General features: G+C 40.0%; 1 protein-coding gene and 1 non-coding gene across 2 annotated transcripts in view; one reads left to right on the top strand and one right to left on the bottom strand.

Annotated features, from left to right (window-relative positions):
* Nucleotides 1–1,600, top strand: part of RPIA (ribose 5-phosphate isomerase A) — a 57,699-nt gene extending 56,099 nt beyond the window's left edge. The window contains exon 9 of the mRNA XM_012472972.2: nucleotides 654–1,600. Coding sequence (XP_012328395.2) covers nucleotides 654–751 — 98 coding nt within the window. The 3' untranslated portion in view covers nucleotides 752–1,600. The remainder of the gene's footprint in view (nucleotides 1–653) is intronic.
* Nucleotides 1,601–3,782: 2,182 nt separating this feature from the next.
* Nucleotides 3,783–3,944, bottom strand: LOC135275630 (U1 spliceosomal RNA). Its single transcript, XR_010343241.1, has one exon. It is a non-coding gene; the product is annotated as a U1 spliceosomal RNA (small nuclear RNA).
* Nucleotides 3,945–23,063: the final 19,119 nt, after the last annotated feature.

Genomic DNA, 23,063 nt, shown 5'->3' on the forward strand with positions numbered 1-23,063 from the left:
AATGTTAATTTGTATTTCCTTTCAGCAAATGAATTTGAGCATCTTTTAAAATGTGTATTGCCCATTTTGGATAGCTTCTTTTGTGAGGTACTTGTTCAAGTCTTTTGTCTGTTTTTCTATGGGGATTCTGTCTTTTTCTTGATTATAAGTTTTTATTTTTGATGTGTGTTTTTTGTCAGGTATTATGCTTTGCAAATATCTCCTTCCCCTCTGAGGAAATCTTTCAAGGCTGATGATGTGATTGAAAATAACTGGTAGTGGGGCTCCTTGGTTGCAGTAGTCATGGAGGATCTCTAGAGGATGACTTGCCATCTGATATGTCTGAATGACAGTGACAAGCCAGCCCCTTGAAGTGCTTGATGATGACTTGTCCAGGCAGAGGAAACAGCATGAACAAAGCGTCAGGGAAGGACAAAGCTTGGCATGTTTGGGTACAGAAAGAAAGCCAAGGTGGGAGGGAAGAAAGAGGTGGCAAGAAGAAATAAAGATAATCAGAATCTCTTTTCATTGCTCTGTGGGAGAGACAGGCTTTAGATTTGTCATTCATCCAGTGCTTGTGTATGACAATTGCTTCTCGTGACTCTGTGGTCTTTGAGTCTCTTTTGCTTTGGGAGACTGAAACATAATGTTTCTTTCTGTCCTTTGTCCTGCAGGTGTGGTGGACACAGGCCTATTCATCAACATGGCTGAGAGAGTCTACTTCGGGATGCAGGATGGCTCAGTTAACATGAGGGAGAAGCCTTTCTCTTGACCCTGCGAGGAGCAGAGTGTGTTCATCTTGAGTCTCCAGCCCACAGCCAAGGTGGACGTACCTGTCCAGGAACCTTTGCCTTAATGTGTCTCTGCCAGGGTGGACAACTGGTTGTGAGGGACAGGGTGGGAGAGTGGGAGGGGGAGTTAAGTCCAGTCTTATGAAGTATTGTTATTAAATGTCTTTTTAAAAAGAGAAATATAAACATATATTTTTACTATTAAAATATTGTTTTTTTAATGAAGTAGAACTTGATTTCATGTTTTATATGAAACATTTACCAAAAAAAAAAAAAAAGGAGAGGTGGACTGTCTTTTAAAACCTTTGACTTGAGTTTGCTGGTAAAGCTTCTGAATATTGGGTTTGCTGAGAAATAAAAATCAAAACTTCTTTAAGCTGATAAAATGAGGGGCTCAGCCAGCAGTGATTTCCTGATGCCTTACTGGAAACTTTGTTTACTTGTCTGCTGTCTTCTGTTTTGTTTTTAGTTGGTTTTCACTGTGAGCACACATAATACCTGGTTACATCTTAAGATCAGGTTTATAAAACTGTGGAGTGAAGCGGTGTAGTATGGAATGACTTGGGAATGTAAACTATTGGGGAGAAAACGTGGTTATACTTTTGCTAAGATCTGAGGGTTTCTTCATATCCCTACTGTTGGAAGAAATTGATCAGAAATGCTTGCCAGTACTGCCAAAGCACTGCTGTGAAATGTGAAGTACTTGTTTTTTTTTAAAGATTTACTTTTTGTTGTTAATATTTTTCTCTGTTACTTCTTGCATGGTTTGGTGTCAGAAGTCCTTACCTCTTTATATTGTTTGCAGGTTGAAATAAAACAGTGTGGTGCCATTTTGACTCTTTTGTCTTTACTTTAGAATTTGAATTTAAATGGCCACAGAAGGAAAGCCAAGACGGAGGGGAATCAGTTTTGCCCACCCAGTGTATATCAGATCTGTATGGGGTGGAATTCACTCAAGAAATCTTGAACCAAAGAATAGGTAAATATTTCCATTATTTCTGGGAAAGCCATCTTCCAGATAGGTCAGTTATCTAAGGAAATGTGCTATAGTCCTTTGTGAGGCAAGATATTAATTTTCTTTGTTCATGAAGGCTAATACAGATGAACAAAAGTCACAGATTATCTCCACATTTTATATTAGTCAAAACTTCTTTAGTCATGGAAGCTGATAATCAGCAAAACAGGTAACCTGAATTTCCTCATTAGCGCCCCCAACTGTAATCTGCAGTTTGCTTAATAAACAGTCAACTCTCCAAAAAGAGCCTCGTAGGGAAAGGAAAGGCCTGACCCGCTCAGTGAGTGTTCTAGACGAGGCTCAAAGGAATCCATCCTCTTGTTAAAAGGTCTTGATGCTGAGAGCCCTGATTTCTACTTGCTAACTTTGCACAATACTTGGAACAGTCATTTCCCTCAGTTTACTCTCTATTTTGAAGCTTGGATGATAGCGATCAGACTTGTTGGCATCTGAATTCTTGCTAAATCAAGTTGCAGAGTAAAAGTCAATCAGGAGAGAAAGCATTAAAGATGCTTATTTCTTTCGGAGTTCCCGCTTCACTCTCAAAGTACTCTTTAAAAGTAGTTGCCTTACATATTGTTAGGAAACCTATTGTTAGGAGTGCTTTATTTTTCTTTTATTTGGTTTGGGTTATAATTTTTACACAAAACGGGCATTATATCTTAGCTGAGAAATCTTGATAAAACTAATTTTTGAAATAATCCTTTAAAGGTCTTGTGGCATGGATTAAATTTAGGAATAAAGATAAACAACAAAGTTAAGCTGAATTTCTGAAAAACACCTGCATGCACCACATCACATGTAAATTTTCTGTGGGTTTCATAAGCATTCGCACCTGTGATGGATCTGCAGTTCCTTTGAATGTCGATGTTAGGTTTTCCTTCTCTTGAAGAAAACAAAACACCTATGTTTTAGGCACATACAGCAAGGTACATTTTGACTAAAGATTCTTCATTAAAACTCATTAAATGTGATCTTTCTGGGGAGTTAGATGGAATAAGTTAGAAAAATTTTTTTTTATGTGACCCACATGCTAGTACATGTGATTAATGATGAATCTCAGGGGCAAGGGTGAGCTGCAAATTTTGATTTTGGGAAATGTTTATAACCAAGGTACGCAGTGACACTCTGGGAAGTATCAAAGGAGGAAAATCACTCTGATTTGAATAAAATCTATTCAGTTTGGTTTCAGCTATAGCTTCTCATTAAGTTTTTATATTCTTCATTGATCAAACTGTTTGAGCTTCTATCATTGGCCAGTTCCTAGTGGGCACTAGTGGGAGGGAGAGGATGGGACACAGATGGTTAAGATCTGCCTGTGCTCCACGGGCTTCCAGCCTTTGTGAGCCTGACAGGCACCTTGACAGAGGAATGATGAACTGGAGGAACATGGTGGGCAGGTGGGCAAGAGATGGGCTCTGAGTGGGGAAAGTGGTTGACAGGTGACTCTGGCGACACCTTCCTATGTGCAGTCTTTGCTGGCTTTGACTCCATTAAAGCACTTTTATTTAATGTTAAATAAGCCGTCAGCTTATGGCAGAGAAACAGATCTGAATAGGATAAGACACTTGTCGCAGACAGAGCTAGTAAGTGGCTGAGCCAGCCCCGGAACCCCTGGTCTTCAGGTTGGAGGTTTTATAGTGTCTAGGAGGATACTCTTATGTTGGTCTTAAGAAGTGCCAGAGATGTGTGTTGCAACTTTTTATGGGAAAATTCTAATGGAGACAGGCAAGTTTCACAGAAAAGTTAATTTTGGAGTAATCATTCCAAGAAGTTACCTTTCATTTCAGGGGCAGTGCTTTGCTTTGATGTACTATTTTTATTGAACTATTATATTTCAGTAGTTTCAACCTTTTATCCTAAAGTGGCAAGGAGGGGAAGCGGGGAGCTATTGTATTTGAACCTGAATGTGTACCAGCCACTGTTCGGGTTTTTGCATTGTTACCTCATGTCACCTTTATGGTATTTGTTCTTTTTTTAAAAATTTATTTTTTTACCAGGGGAGAGCATGAACGTAGTCCCCCACTACCACAAATTATGCAGTCCACTTTCCCACATTTGGGGAAATCGCAGGGGGTCAGCACATCCGGAGTGCAATGGATAAGCCTTGCCCTGGGAAAACCACCTTTGTGATCATGGTATCTCCCCTGCCGGTGTTTGTTCTTTTAATTTGCTGAGTGAGAAACGGAGGTTTAGTTTAAGTAACTTGTTCAGGTCACACACTGGAAAGCAAGCCAGACTTCTCTGGTTCTAGGCCTTGTTCCTACTTCAAGGTGGTTATAGGGCTTTGAATAGTTTGTGTTCCTTAATTGTGTCCATCAGTTGTAACCTGAGTAACAAGTAATTCGTTAAAGTACTGGAGTTAGTGAATGGTTGGGTTGTGTGCGTAGGCTCATGGTTAATCCTATGATGATCAATTTCTGTCATCTTTAGTAGGAGGAAGGGGTAGAACATTGCATATAGTCTTGGGTGGGCCACAGTAAAGTGGCCTTTGTAGAAGTCATCTTTATTTGTCACTCTGGAATGGAACATGACAACCATTGATTTCTCTCTTTCATTTTCTGTTTTCTTTTTCCTCCTTTCTCCCTGTGATTTAGGCACAGTGGCTACCAGAGGCATTGCTAGTCTGCGAAGGGGCATTTATGGCTGAGGACTGTCAATTCCTTTTAGCCAGAGATCATTCAGAACACACACACTGTTGAACAAAGTTGGATTTACCCATTGAATAAGGGAAATTATACACCATGGGCAGCTGCAGTTATCTCAGCCTTAGAACTTAGAGAGTTTAGGCCCAAGGAAGCAGGGCTTAGCTCTGGATTGGATGCCGTCAGGAAGCAGGGCTAATAATATAACTGGATATCTTAACTGTTCTTACCTAGAAGGTAAGAAGAATGGAGTGAGCCTAAAGCTACCATTGGTAGAGAAGGAAGTTATTCATTAGTGATGTTGGGCAATTTTTGTGATGTGGACAATGTTTGTCTGTGTGATTATAGTCTTGTTTTTGTCTTCATCCATTAGTCACAGACTGGCCTTGTCTGATGTTGATATTATGTGAAATTGTGTTCCACACGAGAACATCATGGCTTGGCTGTGGGTGCCAGGCCAGCTTATAGCAACACTGAGGGCTGAGTGATAGAGCTAGGCCAGCTCCCAGCCGTCAAGGGTGACATTGCTCTCTCTCTCAAGATATGGCAGAATCCCCTAGGATCCAGAGGGCCTGGACATTCTATAAACAACTCTTTCACCCTTTCACTGACACTGAGTTTGTCAGTCCCTTTGACTAACTGATAGTGAGCACTTGTGTGTAACTAGCACTGGGGTGCAGGAGTCAGGTCCCAGATACCCCAAGATGTCACCAGCCCTCAGACTTCATTGGTGCCATGACAACCATTTCTTGTGACTTGCTTCTCAGATGCCTGACTTTGCTCACTTCCTGTCACACCTAGTAGCTGAAGCTGCCAGATTTAGGATTGCATCAGCCTTCACTCTCCACTAACCCAGTAATCAGATGAGCTGAGGTTTTAAACACAGGTTCACTGCCTTTGCTTTTTTAGTAACTGGGTTGTATTGCATGGCAGCAAAACACTCCAATATAGCCTAGTATTCAAATGTGCCCAGTTGGCCTCAGCAAATAAACATCTGTAATGGTGTTTTGAGAGGGATGGAAGTGTGACAGTTCACATGGCTGGTGCAGTGGAGGCAGAATCCAAAGAGGGAAAGAAAAGATTTCCCAGGAAGGAAAGCCTGCTGTCTTCGGACAATGCATTATGTAGACTGATGAATAAGACCAGTGCTGAAACCCCATTCTATTAACGTCCAATCACTGAGAACCATCTGCTCAGCAGCAAGGTGGGAGAGGAAGCAGCTCTGTCTCAGAACTGAAGTCCTGGCTGGTTGCATCTCATTCAGCCTCAACCCAGTGGCAATAATATCTCTGAATGCTCCTTAATTGCGGAGAGAATACATTTTGAGAGTTCCCAGGTTTGGGGGTTTTCAAACTTGAGTTTCAAATAGGGGAATGGCGTGCATCCTCCTTTATTTCAGAAGCTGTTCTCGGTGAAGGGTGAGACCAGTTTCCAGTCACCAGTGAGTTTTGAAGTTTCCAGGGCTTGGTTCTCTGGGCTTAGCTACATCTGGCCCCTGTGCCTCTGTGCCAGTGATGCTGCCACTGGGTTCTTTGTGAACCCATGAGAAGCACTTACAAGGTGAGAGCCCACAAGGAGCTGGGCCCAGAGCAGCACAGGTGTGAACAGGAATAGCAATGCCTGATAGAAATGCCAGCCACGTAGTCTTAAATGTTCTAGTCTCCATACTGGAAAAGTTAAAAGAAACAGGCAAAATTCAGTTTATAGTAAAATATTTTATTTAACAAAATATCTAAAATATTACTACTTTAACACATAAAGAGTATTTCATATTTTTTCTTTGAAGTCTTCAAAATGCCATGTGTACTTAACTTCAGCACATCTCGTTTTGAATTGGCCACTTTCCAAGTGCTCCGTGGTCATTTGTGGTGAGTGTCTATGGCATTGGAGAGCACGGCGCTAGAATTCAAGAGGGATGCGCATAGCCCCATTCTGACTTATTTAAAGCTCTCATTTCTTGGAGCAAGTCTGGAGTTCTATAGTCTTAAGATGTTTCTAGAACCCACAGAGAGTTGAGTCAATTGGAAAGCTACCCCAGGGAGGTCCACTCAGTAGCCTCAATTTGAACTGAAACCTTCATCTGTGCTTCCAGCAGATGACATTTTGACCTTGTAAGTGACCTTAACTCCAGGAAAAAGAAGCCCATCCTTTCAGGTTCTAAATTAAATGAATATTTTGGTTGCAATATACTGTTCTTTTTTTTTTTTTTTTTTCTGAAAAAGATTAAGTTTGATGAAGGTAGTAACCTAAGTTTGAAATTCCATTCTCCTACTTCCTAGCTTTTGGAGGACATTGTTTCACCTGAAAGCCTCAATTTCCTCATTGTAAAATGGCTATAAATAATAGTATCTGTTAGCATTCTTTTGAAGAGTAAATGAACTAATTCATACCAAAAATATTAAAAATTACTTGTATATAAAACACTTGATATATTTTAAATTACTATTTGACAGTGGTAGACTTGTATTTTCTAGGTTCTTTGGGGTTTGGGATTAAGAACATTGAGTTGTGCAAAATGGCTCCCAGAAAATAATTGGTGGGGAGTGTGCAAAGGAGAGAAAAACCATGGGTGCATGGGGATCCATGTATGAGTTTTTTCCAGAATGAAATTTTCCTTAAAATGACTTACCAACGTTTGTTCTGGAATTTACTGAAGGAAAATTGATACAATAATTGCATATGTCCATGTGATATGCCATACAGGTTTACTTGAGATGTGTGTGTGTGTGCACACGTGTGTATCTTCTACTTGGGGAAGTCAGCGGAAGCCTCATAATGTAGATGGTCATTTAGCTGAATCTTTTTAAGAAATTTAAATTTTCATTTTTTCATTTTGTTTGTTTGTTTGTAGAAAGTGATTTATTTAAAGAGAGAGAGAAACAGGAGGAGGAGAGAGAAAGAAACATCTAAGTCTCACACTGAGTGAGAGAATCCAAAAAGATGGAACCCAGGAGAGGAAAGCAGCTTCCACATTGAGTGGAAGGGAATAGAGAGAGATGGAGTTTAGGAAGGGAAGACAGGCTTCCACGAGAGAGTGTGGAAGGGGGTCTTTTTTTTTTTTTTTTTAGAGTCAGGGTCTCACTTTGTCATCCAGGCTGCAGTGCAGTGGTGTGATCATGGCACACTACAACCTCAACCTCCCTAGGCTCACATCATCCTCCCACTTCAGTCTCCTGAGTAGCTGGGACTACAGGCATGCACCACTGTGCCTAGATAATTTTTATATATTTTTTTGTAGAGTTGAGGTCTCATCATCTTGCCCAGGCTGTAAAATGTTTTTAAACTTTAAAATTTTAAAATCAGTCTTATCTAAATATAACGAGCATACTGTACAATTCACCTGTTTGAAGTATATAATTTAATGGCTTTTAATATATTCATAGTTGTGCAATGTCACCACCATCGATGATTTTCATCACCCCAAAGAGATGAAATATCCATTAAATAACTCCTTATTTTCATAGAATGCTCCTTCTCCCCCTCCCCTAGGTCCCTCTAGGCAAGCATGAATTTACTTTCTGTGTAGATTTGCCTCTTCCGGACATTTCATATGGATGGCATCATGCAATGTATTGTCTCTTGTATCTTTCTTCTTTTGTTTGGCATAATGTTTTCCAGGTTCATCTATGTTGTCACATGTACCAGTTTTCATTATGTTTTTATTGCAGAATAATATCCCATTGCATGGGATATTATTTATCCATTAATCAGCAGATGGCCACTTGTTCTATTTCTACTTTTTAGCTATTAATGAATAATGCTCTTATGAACATTCATGAATAAGTTTTTACGTGGACAAATGTCTCATTTTTGTTGTTCCACTGTTCCTCCTTTATTTTCTTTTGGTATATATATAAAATTTTTCATACCATCATAATTCCTCTTTTTAAAAAATATGTTTGTGTATATATATACATGTATGACTTTCTTAGTAATTTCTGTAGTTGCTGAATCTGGAAGGAAGACTAAAAGGCCACCAGGCAGGCAGCGTGGTGGGAGGAGTGAGGAGGGAAGGAGCATCCACGCAGAGGGAATAGCATGTGCAAAGACAAGGGTGAGTGAGGATGTAGTTGGTACAGGTAAATTCGAGGAACTTTGAGGGCTGGCAAGTAATGCTGGCTCTAGGGAGGTGTTGAGAGAAGAGAAGGGAAGGCAGGAGCCATGTAACGAAAAGCTGTGTTCACCGTTGCTAAGGACTCTGGACTTAACCTGCCAGTGGGGCTTTAGGCAGTGGAGTAGCATGATCAAAGCCATTGCTGGCTGCAGGGAGGAGGCTAAGATGAAGAGGGCAGACAGAGTCTGGGCCGGGGCGTCAGTTATGAGTCTATAGAAATGGTTCAGGGAGGCTTCCCAGCTTATTTTAAGATTTTCTTTAAAGCTGATGCAATGTTTTCTTCCCAGATTCAAGGTACAGCAAGTGTTCGTTGTGAGAGATGCTTCTGCTACCACTTCTGTTGCTCACAGTAAGGCAAAACGTCAGTCTAGATTCAAGGAGGTGGTGCAATAGATTCCAATTCCTGATGAGGGAAGGAATGAATGCAGAGTTTGCAAGTTGTCTGTTGAAGGGAAACACAAAGATTCAAGAAGAGTTAAAGTTCATTCAGCTGGTGGCATCCAATCCAGTTGTGGGTGGCAGCAGTGCCGGGAATAGCATTTAGACAGCAGCATCAATAGTGACATCTTTTCCCAGAATATTTTAGGGTAGGACCTTGGCCATATTTCCAGCTTACCAGCTACCCTTGTTTTCACCTGTTTTCTGAGCCTAATTTTTTAGACTTCCCATTCACTTTGGAGTTGCATGATACCCTTTTAATAAATGCTTTTTCTGCTTAATTTAGCCAGAGGTAGCATCTGTTGTTTGCTTCTAAGGGTGCTGACTGGTTCTTTGGTCAATAAGACAATCACTAAGGACTGTACAGTAAAATGAACAAGATAATTTACCAAAGAGGAAATGCAGGTGGGTAATAAACTCCTGAAAAATATCCCATCTCACTCGCGATAAAAACAAAACACATCTAAGTTAAAACGGTAACAACCAGATGCCTTTTTGTTTTTGCCTTTACAATTTGCAAATTTATCTAATCAGAGCTGCAGAGTATGGTGAGACAAGCTTTCTTTAACTTTTCTTTGCTGGTGGGTATATATATGGCTTTTACTTTTCTATGTTTTTCTGTATTTTCTAAAGAACCTGAACAAGTCATTAAAATTAAATAAATGGAAAGAGTATTTGTGACAGAAGAAACACTAGTGGGATAGTAAATTGACCTAACCTTTTTTTCCTGGAGATTTTTTGGCTGTATGTACTAAGATCTTAAAATGAGTCATTCTTTGTCACTTCCAGGAATCTAGTGTAAGCAAAGAAATTTGTGCACAAAGATGTTCATATTTTAGTAAAAATTGGAAACTTGAATGAAACAAGACAATTAAGATGTGACATAATAAGATAATAAGCAGAAGCAACCCTTAAGAAAGGTTTGTAAAGAACTGATGATTGGCTGGGTGTGGTGGCTCATGCCTGTAATCCCAATACTTTGGGAGGCTGAGGCAGGTGGATCACAAGGTCAGGAGTTCGAGACCAGCCTGGCCAACATGGTAAAACCCTGTCTCTACTAAAAATATAAAAATTAGCCAAGCGCAGTGGCAGGCGTCTATAAATCTCAGCTACTCAGGAGGCTGAGGCAGAATTGCTTGAACCTGGGAGGTGGAAGTTGCAGTGAGCTGAGATAGCGCCACTGCACTCCAGCCTGGGTTACAGAGCAAGACTCCATCTTGAAAAAACAAAAACAAAAAAAACTGACGATTATAGGAAAACCTTAATGGAAAAATATTGAGCGATACATTGCTAAGTAATAAATTAACCAAAAATTATGCACGTGACATCACTCATGATCCAGTGGGGAAAATAAATCACCCTGGACATTTCAAACAACGGGAATTTATTGTGGGAAATGTTTCACAGGTGATGAAAAGCAGAGACCCAATCATCAGGGAAGCAGCCCAGAGATGAGTCACACCAGAAAGCCACTCCACCCCCAGGGCTGCAGAAAGTGGCGTTGGGAGAGCCCAGAGGCTGGGCACTTGGTGGCAGCTAGAATCATGGAGGAGATGCAGCTACTGATGCAAAACTCCTCCCTGCAGCAGAGAGAGGGACAAGTACTCTGCCTTATCCCTTCTTTTCACTACCCAGCCTCTTGCTGGTGTCTCCCACTGGCCACATCCAGCTGGAAGCCAGTTGCCAATGGAGCCTTGGACAGGAAATGGATCTGAGTAGATGGACAATGACCACCACACAGCATGATCTTGACTAGATAAACATGATGCATGTTAAATGATATTAAAATTACTTTTGCTGATGGGGCTATATATGGCTTTTACTTTCCTAGGTTCTTTTGTATTTTCTAAAGAACCTGAACAATATTATTAAAATTAAATAAATGGAAAGAGTGTCTGTGGCAGAAGAAAACCTAGGCAATACCATTCAGGACATAGGCATAGGCAAGGACTTCAAACACCAAAAGCAATGGCAACAAAAGCCAAAATAGACAAATAGGATCAAATTAAACATAAGAGCTTCTGCACAGCAAAAGAAACAATCACTAGAGTGAACCACCAACCAACAGAATGGCACAAAATTTTTTCAGTCTACCCATCTGACAAAGGGATAATAACTAGAATCTACAAAGAACTAAAACAAATTTGCAAGAAAAAAACAACCCCATCAAAAAGTGGGCAAAGGATATGAACAGACACTTTTCAAAAGAAGACATTTATGCAGTCGACCAACATGAAAAAATTCTCATCATCACTGGTCATTAGAGAAATGCAAATCAAAACCACATTGAGATACCATCTCACGCCAGTTAGAATGGTGATCATCAAAAAATCTGGAGACAACAGATGCTGGAGAGGATGTGGAGAAATAGGAATGCGCTTACATTGTTGGTGGGAGTGTAAATTAGTTCAGCCATTGTGGAAGATAGTGTGGCGATTCCTTAAGGATCTAGAAATAGAAGTATCATTTGACCCAGCAATCCCATTGCTGGGTATATACCCAAAGGATTATAAATTGTTCTATTATAAAGACACATGCACAGGTATGTTCATTGCAGCACTGTTTACAACAGCAAAGACTTGAAACCAACCCAAATGCCCATCAACTGGATAAAGAAAATGTAGCACATATGCACCATGGAATACTATGCAGCCATAATAAAGGATGAGTTCATGTCCTTTGCAGGGACATGGATGAAGCTGGAAACCATCATTCTCAGCAAACTGACACAAGAACAGAAAACCAAACACCGCATGTTCTCACTCAAAAGTGGATGTTGAACAATGAGAACACATGGACGCAGGGAGGGAACATCACACACTGGGGCCTGTTAAGGGGTGGGGAGAGCGGCTAGGAGAGGGATAGCAGAGGGTGGGGGGATTGGGGAGGGATAACATTAGGAGAAACACCTAATGTAGGTGACGGGGAATGGATGCAGCAAACCACCATGGCATGTGTATACCTATGTAACAATCCTGCATGACCCGCACATGTACACCAGAACTTAAAGTATAATAATAAAAAAAAAGATAATGTGTATTGTGGAGATGGATGGGATGTTGTTAAACAACGGAGTTTTAGATGCTGTGTCTTCCTGTGCTCACTCCAGCTTTAAGTCAGTGGCCCTGAAACGGCTGGTGTCCTGGCTCCATGGGGCCAGCAGGGGGCGCTCCAGTCTAGCACAAGGCCTTCCCTGACGGGCCGACTGTGGCTGGGATTTCCGTGCATTTCAGAGCAGGACCCTAGGGCCGGTGTCGCCTTGTCAGCTAGTTCCTGCCCCCAAGAGGTTTGTCTCTGTCAACCTCCATCTCAGAGCTGACCCTTCCTCCCTTTTCAGGCAGGCCCTTAGCAAGACTCAGGAGAAAGCCAAGCCAAGCAGCACTGGCACTCGAGGGTCCTTGGTGATTGGCGCAGGTGTCCATTGAGCCCAGAGCCTCACTATGCTCATTATGTGTCGCCTAAGGGCACTTGCACGGAGGTGCTAGTGGTCACTGCTTAGAGTTCTCAGCCCTAGACGGCATATCACAGTGAATGCTCCATAAAACCCATCGTGGCTTTCCCCTAGTAAGACTCAAATCGCTGCATGAAAGGCTTCGTATATGAGAGTTTCTGCTGTCTCCTAGAGCCGTCTCACCAAAAGCCACTGGCTCTGGGAGACCAGCCCAGGCCACAAACCAGCAAAGCACCAGTTATAGTTAGAGCTGCATTATGAAGTGGCCAGAGGACATTTCTTTGCCGTGAGATGTGTATCGTGAACGTTTGGGGCCTGTGCTCGCCTAGTCCTCATCTTTGCTCTCCTAGGTACACAAAGCCATCTCGTGGCTGCAAGTGTTAGCTGGGCTGGGCTCCCTACTTGCCTCAAGCCCCTTCATAGATCCTTCAGGCAGATGCTTTTCCCTGGAAATTTACAGACAGGTCCTCAGAGGTCAGTGCAGGTCATCCTAGGGAGCAGGGAGGCTTCCTGGGGGAGGTCAAACTCCAAATACTGGACATGGCCAAAATGCAGCTGCAGCCCTACGAGGAGCTGCCCTGGGCTGCCACTAGGGCTCCCACAGTGCGCGCTGCCGACCTGCTGCCTGTGCAGAAACTCTGGGGTAAGAACCGGCTCCTGGAGTCCCACCCAGGCTGTGTGTCCCTCACAGTTTGCTCTGTGTGTGTGTGTGTGTGTGTTGGGGGGGGGTATTATTGGACAATCCAAGGGAGGCCCAGTGAGGAGGAAGGATAATTTCATGTAATTCTTTCTGGTGTGTCTTTCTCAACCCCCTCCTCTTGCCTCCTCCCCGACTCAAGAAAGTGCACTTTTATTTGTGTGACCTTTTTTTCCTCCAATACACATAGAAGGTTGTATAACTGTGCTTTTCTGTTTTAGAAAATGACTTGAAATCATTTCAAGAAAAAGTTTACTTAGGTGAAATGTAAATAAAGAGATGTGTCAGCAAAATATAATTTTTAAGGGTAACCAGGGCCGTGGATGCAATTTTAATTGTGAAGAAGAAGCAGAATTTCCTCAAAGTAAATTATTGCAGGTGAGAAAAGGTGAATTGCTGTAAATAAGCATTATCCTAGGCTGATAATGCTTACAAATGTTGATTTGGACATTCTTCAGGGACCTTTCAGAGCTGAGAGTTGTGCTTTCTGGGGTGACGCTCAAAGGAGATTGAGTCCTTTTTTAAGTACAATTTTCATGAGTTTTTAGTACATTCTTATTTTTTATTGAAATTTACAATAAAAATTCATCATAATACACTCTTATTCCTAAAAGAGATTGCTGTATCATAGAACATGTGTGCATATGAAATTTTATATTTGTTTTGAAAAGTTTTGAGGAGAAAAGGAAAATCCTTTCTCTAAGTAACTTTATAGATTTTGTTTTTAATTGCATGCATACGAGTTCTCATTGATTATAAATTCAGTTCACGGGCAAAATATATTTTCTATATGCCCCTTTCTATAGGAACCTTACTGGATTATTTCTAATTCTGAGCCTGTATCTGAGTAACAATAATGACAATAAGTAAATGATCCCAAATATATTCATATAAGTAAAAGATTGCATTCTAGAACCTATTTTTTGAATAATTTTCTGTAATTAAAATGATGAACACTTTTATTATCTGAATTTCATAGTAAGGATAATTCTAAACAAATTCTGAAAGTTTTGATTTTAGAAGTAGTTCAGGAACTATTTGGCTGTGAAAGGAGAGTTTATACAAGTTGTACCTCTAAGCTCTAGCTTCTTGCTATGTCTTTTTGAACATAACAGTTTTGGGGTTAAAAACTTACTTTAGAGCCAAAATATTTTATTAAACATTTCCTAGCCTGGGGTAGATGGAGTGGTAGAGAGAATTACTTCCCATGGCTTCTCTCTTGCACTGTTTGAATATTTTACCAAATGCATGCATTACCTTTCTAAAAGTCAAATGGAAACATTTTCAATAATCAAATAAAAAATATTTGGTGCTCTTCAGTTTTTTATACCTACTTTTGCTTTTTTGCATACTCTCAAGACTGGAACTAGACAAATGTAAGTGAGGAATTAAGAGAGAAGTGACTTTAACTCAACATACATCTGTGCCCAGAACACCCTTGTTAATTTATTAATATTTTAGACAATCGTCAGAATCTAAAGTATTTTCAGTTCTTAATCTAGAATGTCTAAACTTATTTTTATGGTTCTACATGGCACTTGACAATAAAAGATCATTTATGATTCTAAGAAGCATTTGACTCTGAACTGGCATTGTAAATCAGTACAACCTTTTGAAAAGGAATTTAGTAACACATTTCAAAAGCCACTAAAATTCCACTCTGTTTAACTCAATAATTTCAGTGAATTTAAAAGTCAAACAGAAGGCACGACATGTTGCCTTTCACGAACAGAATTCTGCTACCATCCCTGGAAGCTGTTGTTAGAAGCTCGTGTTCAATTAACTTGCAGTGTTTTCTTGATAATTGTTTGTGTGACTATTAAAAGTTCATCAGTATTGGGGAATTTTTACCTTTTGGATCATTTAGTTCAAATTGTTAGGAAACAGTTAGCTCTTATGTTCATCTGGTTAGTGAAAGTATTTTACTTTGGTTGCCAGAGCAGGGTCTCTGGGGCTGTGGAATGATCCACCAAGGGCCTGGCATGGGAGGGCCTGCTTCCATCTCAGTCTGAAAATCAGGCAAAGGTTTATTTCTTACTTCTGCTATGCAATGCTGGCAGGTTGTTCTACCTCCTTTCCCATTCCTGAATATCATTTACTGTATAATAAAAATAATATTTTAACAATAAAAATTTTAAAGAAAAAATTCACCATCTTGCACTATAATGCAGCAATAGTCTTAGCATTTTTGTCTGTGTTCTCTTTTCAATCTTTGTTTATAAACATGTATGTTTCTACATAGAGCTCACTCTAAGAGGTATGGAATTCCAACTTTATAAATGCCTAGTTAATTGATTGTTTTCCACGTTGTCACCTAGACTTCAGGGGCCTCCTCTCAACCGACTGCAAGTTCCCCACTGAGTTGGCTCCCCATTATTTCCTCAGCCATTTCTCCTATCATGGAGCATTTAGAATTTTTCTTATGATTGACTTTTAAGTTTCTTGAAATTATTAGGTTAAAGGGAGCAGAATTTTAGCAACTTTTGTTATGTGTTACTAAATCACTTTTCAAAAGATTATACTGATTTACAATACCAGTTAAATGTTTTACAAGTGTTATTTTCCAAACGTGAGGATTATTGTGCAGTTTATTTCCATACATCTCTATTGCTGTCCTCTCCAACCAGCAAAAAAAAAAAAAAAAAAAAAAAAAAAAAAGAAAGAAAAAGTACTCAAGGGTGAATTGGAATATAGGCATACATATATGCTTGTGTGTTTACATTTACTACGAATGTCTAAGCTTCAGATATTGAATTCTACAGATATTCTCTTACTGAGAAACAAGAATAATTGGCTTATCCGGGCTGCAGGTCTGGTGCTTGTTCTATTTGATAGTCTGATGCTGTAAGTATTTTGTCACAAACCCTGAACAGTAAAGTGGAAACTTTGACTTTTTGCTTCTATGACTGCAGATTTCTATTCAAAGAGGGAGTTGAGGGAAATGCTTCCTAATTAAACAGTCCTAAGTGAACACTGAATGTGGAGTCAGAAGGAAGGTAGACTTATGAGCCCCTCACATACGGAGAAAAAACACTTTTGGTTCCCATTGTTGGCAGGGACAGGGAGGCATGCCATGTTTCATGAAAAAAATTCTGCTACCATCTCTGGGAGCTATCTTTAGAAGGTCATGTTCAATACACTCAAAAAGTGTTTTCTTGATCATTGTTTGTGTCACCATTACTCAACGTTGTGTAGAAGGTAGGCAGGTGATTTTATCCCCAATTTTATCCTGAGACTTATTTTAGATGCTTTATGTGACTCAGTCAGAATCGCATCAAAGCAGGACCAGAACCAAGTTTATTTTCAATTCCAGTGCTACTTTCCAAAGTTTTATTTCCATTTTAGGCCACTTAACTATTTCAAAACATGTATTTTAGAGTAGAGATCTTTCAGTAGGAATCCACAGCAAAGACGAGGAGAAACTAGATCAGTTACCTTGGCAATTTTGTCCACTCAAATCAGGATATTCAGGGATTTCTAGATTTAATTTATGTTTCCTTCTGACTACATTGTCAAAATAATCTGGATCATCTCCTATTCTTGTTCTTGGACTCTCTAGGTGTATTCTTAGTGTCTGTGAGGGTGGGCACATGTTGTAAGTGGTAAATTCCTAAAGGCTTATGGAGGCCCAAGGCCATGCACACTGGGGGAGTTGTGGATTAAGCTGCATGATGGGCCCAGTCTGTTTCTGGCAGAGCTATTATTTTAGTTTCTCTTTGGCCAGTTATCTTCCTTAGAATAGTGCCTCTCTAAATGCTTTTTCATTTGGTGAAATCTAAAAATTTGTCTCTAAAAGAAATGCTGACAGGCCCCAGGCCTCTTTTCATATTAAAGTGGTTATCTCCACATTGTAGATCGTAAATCATGTTCAAAGAAAAGACCTTAAAAGTTCTCCTTATTGCCTTGCAGAAATCATAGCACAGCATTTTAGATGTGTTAGGGAGCTTCACAATCACGCAGTCCAACCTGCTCATGTTACAGACAGGGAAACTGAGGCCTGGTGACGTGCCCGATTAACAAGGTAGTAACTGAGAAAGACTTCGGTTCGCTATTTTTATGACTGTATAGTGAGCATCCAATGTTTGCTCTTCTTCTGCAGAAAGGGAACAGAGTTGACTAAAGGGAAAATACCCTAGTTCAGAAATCAGAGGCAAAGAAAATCATAATCACAACAGCACCTTACAGTTGTGGAGTCCTTTATAGTTTATAGACTCTTAGAGAGAAATATGAATATGGAAAAGAAGGTTTATTTGATGTTTCATGAAGTAGAGCCTTAACTCATCAACACTTTTACCCCTTTATAGTACTTCAGTAATTTGTTGTGAGATTCTGAAGTGGTTTCTGAATTATCAGAGGAAGAAAATAATTAAGAAAAGGAAACCAGAGCTACTAGCTTTATCTTACTTCAGTCATGGTAAGATAAAGTTAAAATAAATTCTATTCAATTTATTTTAACTATACTAATTCATTTTTGAAGTAAGGCAGCTAATATGGAATTTTCTGAGGTTACTTAACAAATTTTGGCAATTTCCTTAGCTCTGCATCAAGTATTTTTCTTTTTCTTTCTTTCTTTTTTTTTTTTGCTAAAGAAATAAGTGTTTGTGGATCTTGATGACTGCTCACAACAGATTTTAAATCATCTGGTTTTGATAGAGCAAGGGGGTATAATGAATGATTAAAACTAACATTTACAAAATCTTTCAAATTTGAGAGGTAGGTTCTTGGAAAAAGGAGGATACTACAGAGTGGCCTCTGTGTCACTGGTGGGACTCTGAAGATAGGACTTATTGCTTATTCTCTGATATGAAGAAACAGATTAGTAAAGTATGTTGTCCAAACTTTGAAAATTGTAAAGCAATGTTCACATGTAGGTTGATAAAAGTAACAAAAGAGTTGTTTACCTAGGTCCTACCCTAGGTGCTGTCATGTTGTCACTACCTTCATAATAACCTTCAAAGAGGTGCTCTGTTATTATCTTTAAAAATTACAGATGAGGGGCCAGGCACAGTGGCTCAAGTCTGTAATCCCAGCACTTTGGGAGGCTGAAGTGGGTGTATCACAAGGTCGGGAGTTCAAGACCAGCCTGGCCAACATAGTGAAACCCCATCTCTATTAAAAAATACAAAAATTAGCCAGGGATGGTGATGGGCACCTGTAGTCCCAGTTACTTGGGAGGCTGAGGCAGGGGAATGTCTTGAACCTGGGAGGTAGAGGTTGCAGTGAGCCGAGATCGGGCCACCGTACTCCAGCCTAGGTGACACAGTGAGACTCTGTCTCAAAAAAAAAAAAAAAAATTACAGATGAGGAAACTGAGGTTTAGACAGTGTTAGTAACTTGAGCAAGGCTAGTCACCCAAGGTGTGGCAGAGCTAGATTCCAAGTCAGTGCTGTCTGGCTCTAAAGCTTAGAGTCTTTAAATTGCACTTTTATTATTAAACCAAAGACATTATGATTAAAATGTTTTCTGCTTTCTTTGACAATTTATTCTAAGATCTAACCATTTCTTTTTCCTGGACATGCTGAGCAGGGAGCGTGAGCTCTCAACTCCCCTGCCTCTACCCTCTGGCTGGACTGCATCTTCTCCTGCTTCCTGTTCCTCCTGCTCCATCAGCACACAGTGGAACTACACATGAGCCAGGGTGTTCTACAGACCCTCCCTGGATTTTGTCTTACTTTCCCCCTTGGTGTTATGAGGACCAGGTCTGTAGTAACTAAATCAGGAATCTTAGGAGCAAAGGCTCCTCACCCCCATGGGAGCACAACAGTGACATTTTGCTCCTCCATTTTGCTTAAGAAACGTGTGACCTGGACCCTCACCCCAGGCCCATAGTGAGAAAAGTCAGTTTTCATTTCTTCTTTTGCCAAGCCCATCTGGATAGAGCAGGTGCACAGCCAGGCTCTTAAAATAGAAGGCCTGGTTTCATGTGACGTGGCACGGTGGAAACTCCCTTGCTCCCTTACCTGTTGATCAGATTAATGAAATGATGATCTCTTCCCTCATCGTGGCATTTTCTTGACTTTCTGTCATTGTCAGTTGACTGCTCTAGTTTCTTCATTTGTAAAATACAGGACTTGTTCTTCATAATCTCAAGGGTCCCTCCTAGTTGGATAATCTCTATGTCCATGCTTCTGACTAGGGCTTACATTTTGAAATTTACCATTTCTATAAAAGTAGAAATTTAGTTCTCCCAGCAATATGATTGATTCCAGCAGGAGTAGCTGGGATGAAAACTTATTCTTGGTTAAAGCACATCATCTCACCATCTTGACATCCCATTTGCTCTATACCATCAACCATCTCCGACCCTAGGCCCTGAACCTCAGTCTCCTTCTTTGGAAATTAGGAATAATAATACCTTACTAATGCTGTGAATCATATGAGAGAGGATTTAGCATTGTTTAGCAAGTGATACACATTAGGCATTCAGACAATGCTTGTTCACTTAGGGTCAAATAATAAGGTCCATTTTCTCCATTCATGACTTCTAGGTATTGATTAGCTTTGAGGCTGAAAAATAAGTTTAAGATGGGCCTTCTGATTTCAAGAGGCTAGCAATATTTTATCTTTTTTAAAAACTATCTCCTATAGGAAGAAAAGCTAGCAATATTTTAGATAAAATAAATACATATGAAACAGAAAATGGCTTAAATCAGGAAAATCCTTCCATTGCTACACTTAGGACAAGGTATCCCATGCAGAGCAGGTAAATTTTTAAAAGCTTTGTCTCTGAGTCAAATTTTGGAGAGTGAAGTGTCAGCATAGCTGATCATCCTAAGAAAAAGTCAAGACTACAAGTTCTGGGTTCCAATGATGGAGAAAAGGCTAAGTGAATTATGCACTGTTAATAAGAGAGAATGATGTGCACCATCCAAAATGGTCAATATGATGCATAAGTAGAAACAAGAAGTGCTGTGAAACAACAAGTGAAAGAAGTTGAACACAGAATTATAGTGATGGTGTCAATGACCCTATGGCTATGTATAAAGATATTCAGATAAATATTAGACAAGAATATAATGTGGGAAATTAAAAAATAGATGTGTTAGGGTTATGGATTTATGGATGAATTTCAAAAACATTCCTTTTATTAGGCTTTCTTTTCATAAGCCAAACATTTTGAATAATTTCACATTGAGTAATGACTTGGATTGCATAATATACCAGTCCCTGGGTGAAGGTTCCATCTTCCTCTGTGGCAGAATTTCCCCTCTGGTTTTCATCATGATCTCTGTCTTTGAATGACTTGGTTTTTTTTTTTTTAAGAGAAAAAAGTATAACAAATCCAATGGGTGATGGAATCCTCTCTCTTCCATTTACATTTCTGTGGATCTTCCTTCTCAAGTTCCCTATAATCTGATATTGAATCTGAAGGAAGGGAGAGGTTCTGGGAGCCCTGATATTAGGTCTCAGGGATTTGTTCTGCCATTTCTTTAGAAAATACCTCGTTCTCCCACGAATGGGTCAGCTCTAATGGAGGCACCTATTCCTTTAAGAAAAAGCTGTCAACTTAGCAAACAGATAACTCCAGAGGTGATTTACATTTTACTTTGGCAGATGGAGCCTTCATTTTCAATAGAACTCCCTGCGAACTTCCTTTAAAAGTGTTTTGAGTTTTCTGGAGCACATGGACTCCATGCAGTGTCATGCCCTGTAGGTAGTAGTACATACTTAGGGCTGGCTTTCCAGAGCTTGAGTAGGTGGGTTCTCGTTAAATAAAACAATCTGAAGAGATGCAACACAACTGTGACCCTTGATGGTCTTCCAGCGTTTAATCTGATTCAAGTCACTCATTTCAACCCTATACAAGCCAATCTGATACAAACTAGTCCAATCTAACCAGTCCAAAAAATACTGGGTGTTTGTACCGATAAATCTAACGATCAAATCGTTCCCCCTTGAATTAGAAGTTAACAAGAAGGATAGCTCATGCTGGCCTCTCGTCTTTCCTGCCACCACTGGGGCTCTTTCTTACTCCATGTACCAACTTCTCAGGGCCTCCTTGTCTAATTTTGCTTGAGAATGTAGAGGAAGGAGAAATGGACAGAGAGCCTCAAGAAGTGGCGTCTAGTCTGCATTCAACCCCAGCTACTAACAGTGTTGAGGAAGTCAGTCAGCTTCTCTAAGTCTCAGTCTTCATATTTGTTAAAATAAAGAGGGTAGTCTGGTTTTTCTGACCCCTTTTCTCCAGTCTTCCTAGTCTACGAATTCATTTTTAATGCAAATTTTTGATAATTCGAATCTAGCCTCATCTTTCTGCTACTTTTAGTTGTCTCTTCTTAGAACGTTAGTGCCCAATTTGCACTAATAGAATTTTCCCTTGTTTGTATCCTTCAAAAATTTTCTTTTTTGGCAAGGGTTGTATTTTTTCTTCTTAACAGGCTCCTTGAGGATAGATGTGATATCTGTGTGCTTGTATTTCCTCACTGTGTCCTGCATTCTTAGGGCCCTCATCAAAACAACACATTTCTCAGTGATTCTGAGACTCTTTCTCTTATCTATAGAAGTCATAGCTCAAGAGTAAAATAATATCAATATTTTACATAAACCCTGAAATTTTTATAGATCTAATATTTCTTTTGAGAGTACATATTGGAAGTAACTTCATAAGGAATGTTTTCTATTTTTTTTTTGAAAAAAGATTTATTCTTAAATAAGGTTGTTTACCAAATTTGTCTAGAGGGACACACACACTCAGGGCAACTAGGCACTCCTTTCCTGGACAACTCAATGACCTCTTGCATCTGGTCAAACCACTCCACAAATAAAGTGGACTGATCCTCTTGACTCTATGTGTAAGTGCCCATTATGTGTACACAGAGCTGGTAGGAGTGGTCATGGTGCTAGGTGAGGGTGATGTTGGTGGAGATGGACTAAATTATCTGGGATCATGTGAAATGAAAACTCATTTCTAGTTGGCTGGCTCCGGAAGATGTCATCTCCTATCTTTATATTAAGCATTCCTTGGAACTCAGGGCAACATAGGGCGGGTGTGCTGCACAAGGACAGCAGGAGAGTGAGCTGATCACTTCCTGAAGTCACAGCTGGGAAGTGGATTACCAGTGCAGTAGGGCTCTTCAGGGAGGCCTGGACCACCAGGTCTAATGGTGTTGTTCCAGGTGGGTGATCGTGTGGAGCAAAAAGGTTTGAAATCAGTAGGCATGTACCTGAGAGATGACTTTTCCACTTGGGCAAGTCTCTTGATATTTCTGGTCCCGTTTCTTCATCTGTAAACTTGGTTAGTAATGTCACACTCTGTGAGTTGGTGCATCCAAATAACAAACAACCCCACACACAGAAAAACAATCCCCATAAACATCCTATAAATATATATCAATCATAAACAATTCATTTATTCATTCACTCATTTTTCAACAAATACTTCAAGGGAACTGTGCTTTGTGCTAAGCACTACAATAAATAGAGAATTGTATAAAGATCAAGATGTAAAAATTCTAGTTTAGGTCCTCAATAAATGGTAGGTGACTCATAGACTGAAATGTGAAGATAAAGAAGTCTTCCACTACTGTTGTGATCCTCAAATATTCCTTTGGGTGCATGGTATATTATTTGTTTAGATTAGTGATCCTTAATTCAGAATTTCCTCACATCTAGATTATTGTCAGTGGATGACAAAGGAAAATATATATTGGAAACTCAATTGTGGATTCTTGAGAATACAGCAGAGAGTACAGTGAAAATTGAATGGGAGTAGTTAGAAATCCTTCTTATTCAGGTCCAAGAACAGATCTGGGCTTGGGTTTGGAGGCTGCAGCTCTCAAAGGGCTCATGGTGAGTGTCTGTAAATCCTGCTCAGCACCATGAGGACAGGAGTTGCTATGTCCTCCTCCTCCTTGTGTACCTTCCCTCATCTGCCTCCCTGTCTCTAGCACATGGACCAGGGGCTCATAGATGTCTGTAGGATAAAAGAATCCA

This window comes from Aotus nancymaae, unplaced genomic scaffold (genome assembly GCF_030222135.1).
Source record: "Aotus nancymaae isolate 86718 unplaced genomic scaffold, 86718_ANA_hifiasm-v0.15.2.pri h1tg000017l, whole genome shotgun sequence".
NCBI lineage: Eukaryota > Metazoa > Chordata > Mammalia > Primates > Aotidae > Aotus > Aotus nancymaae.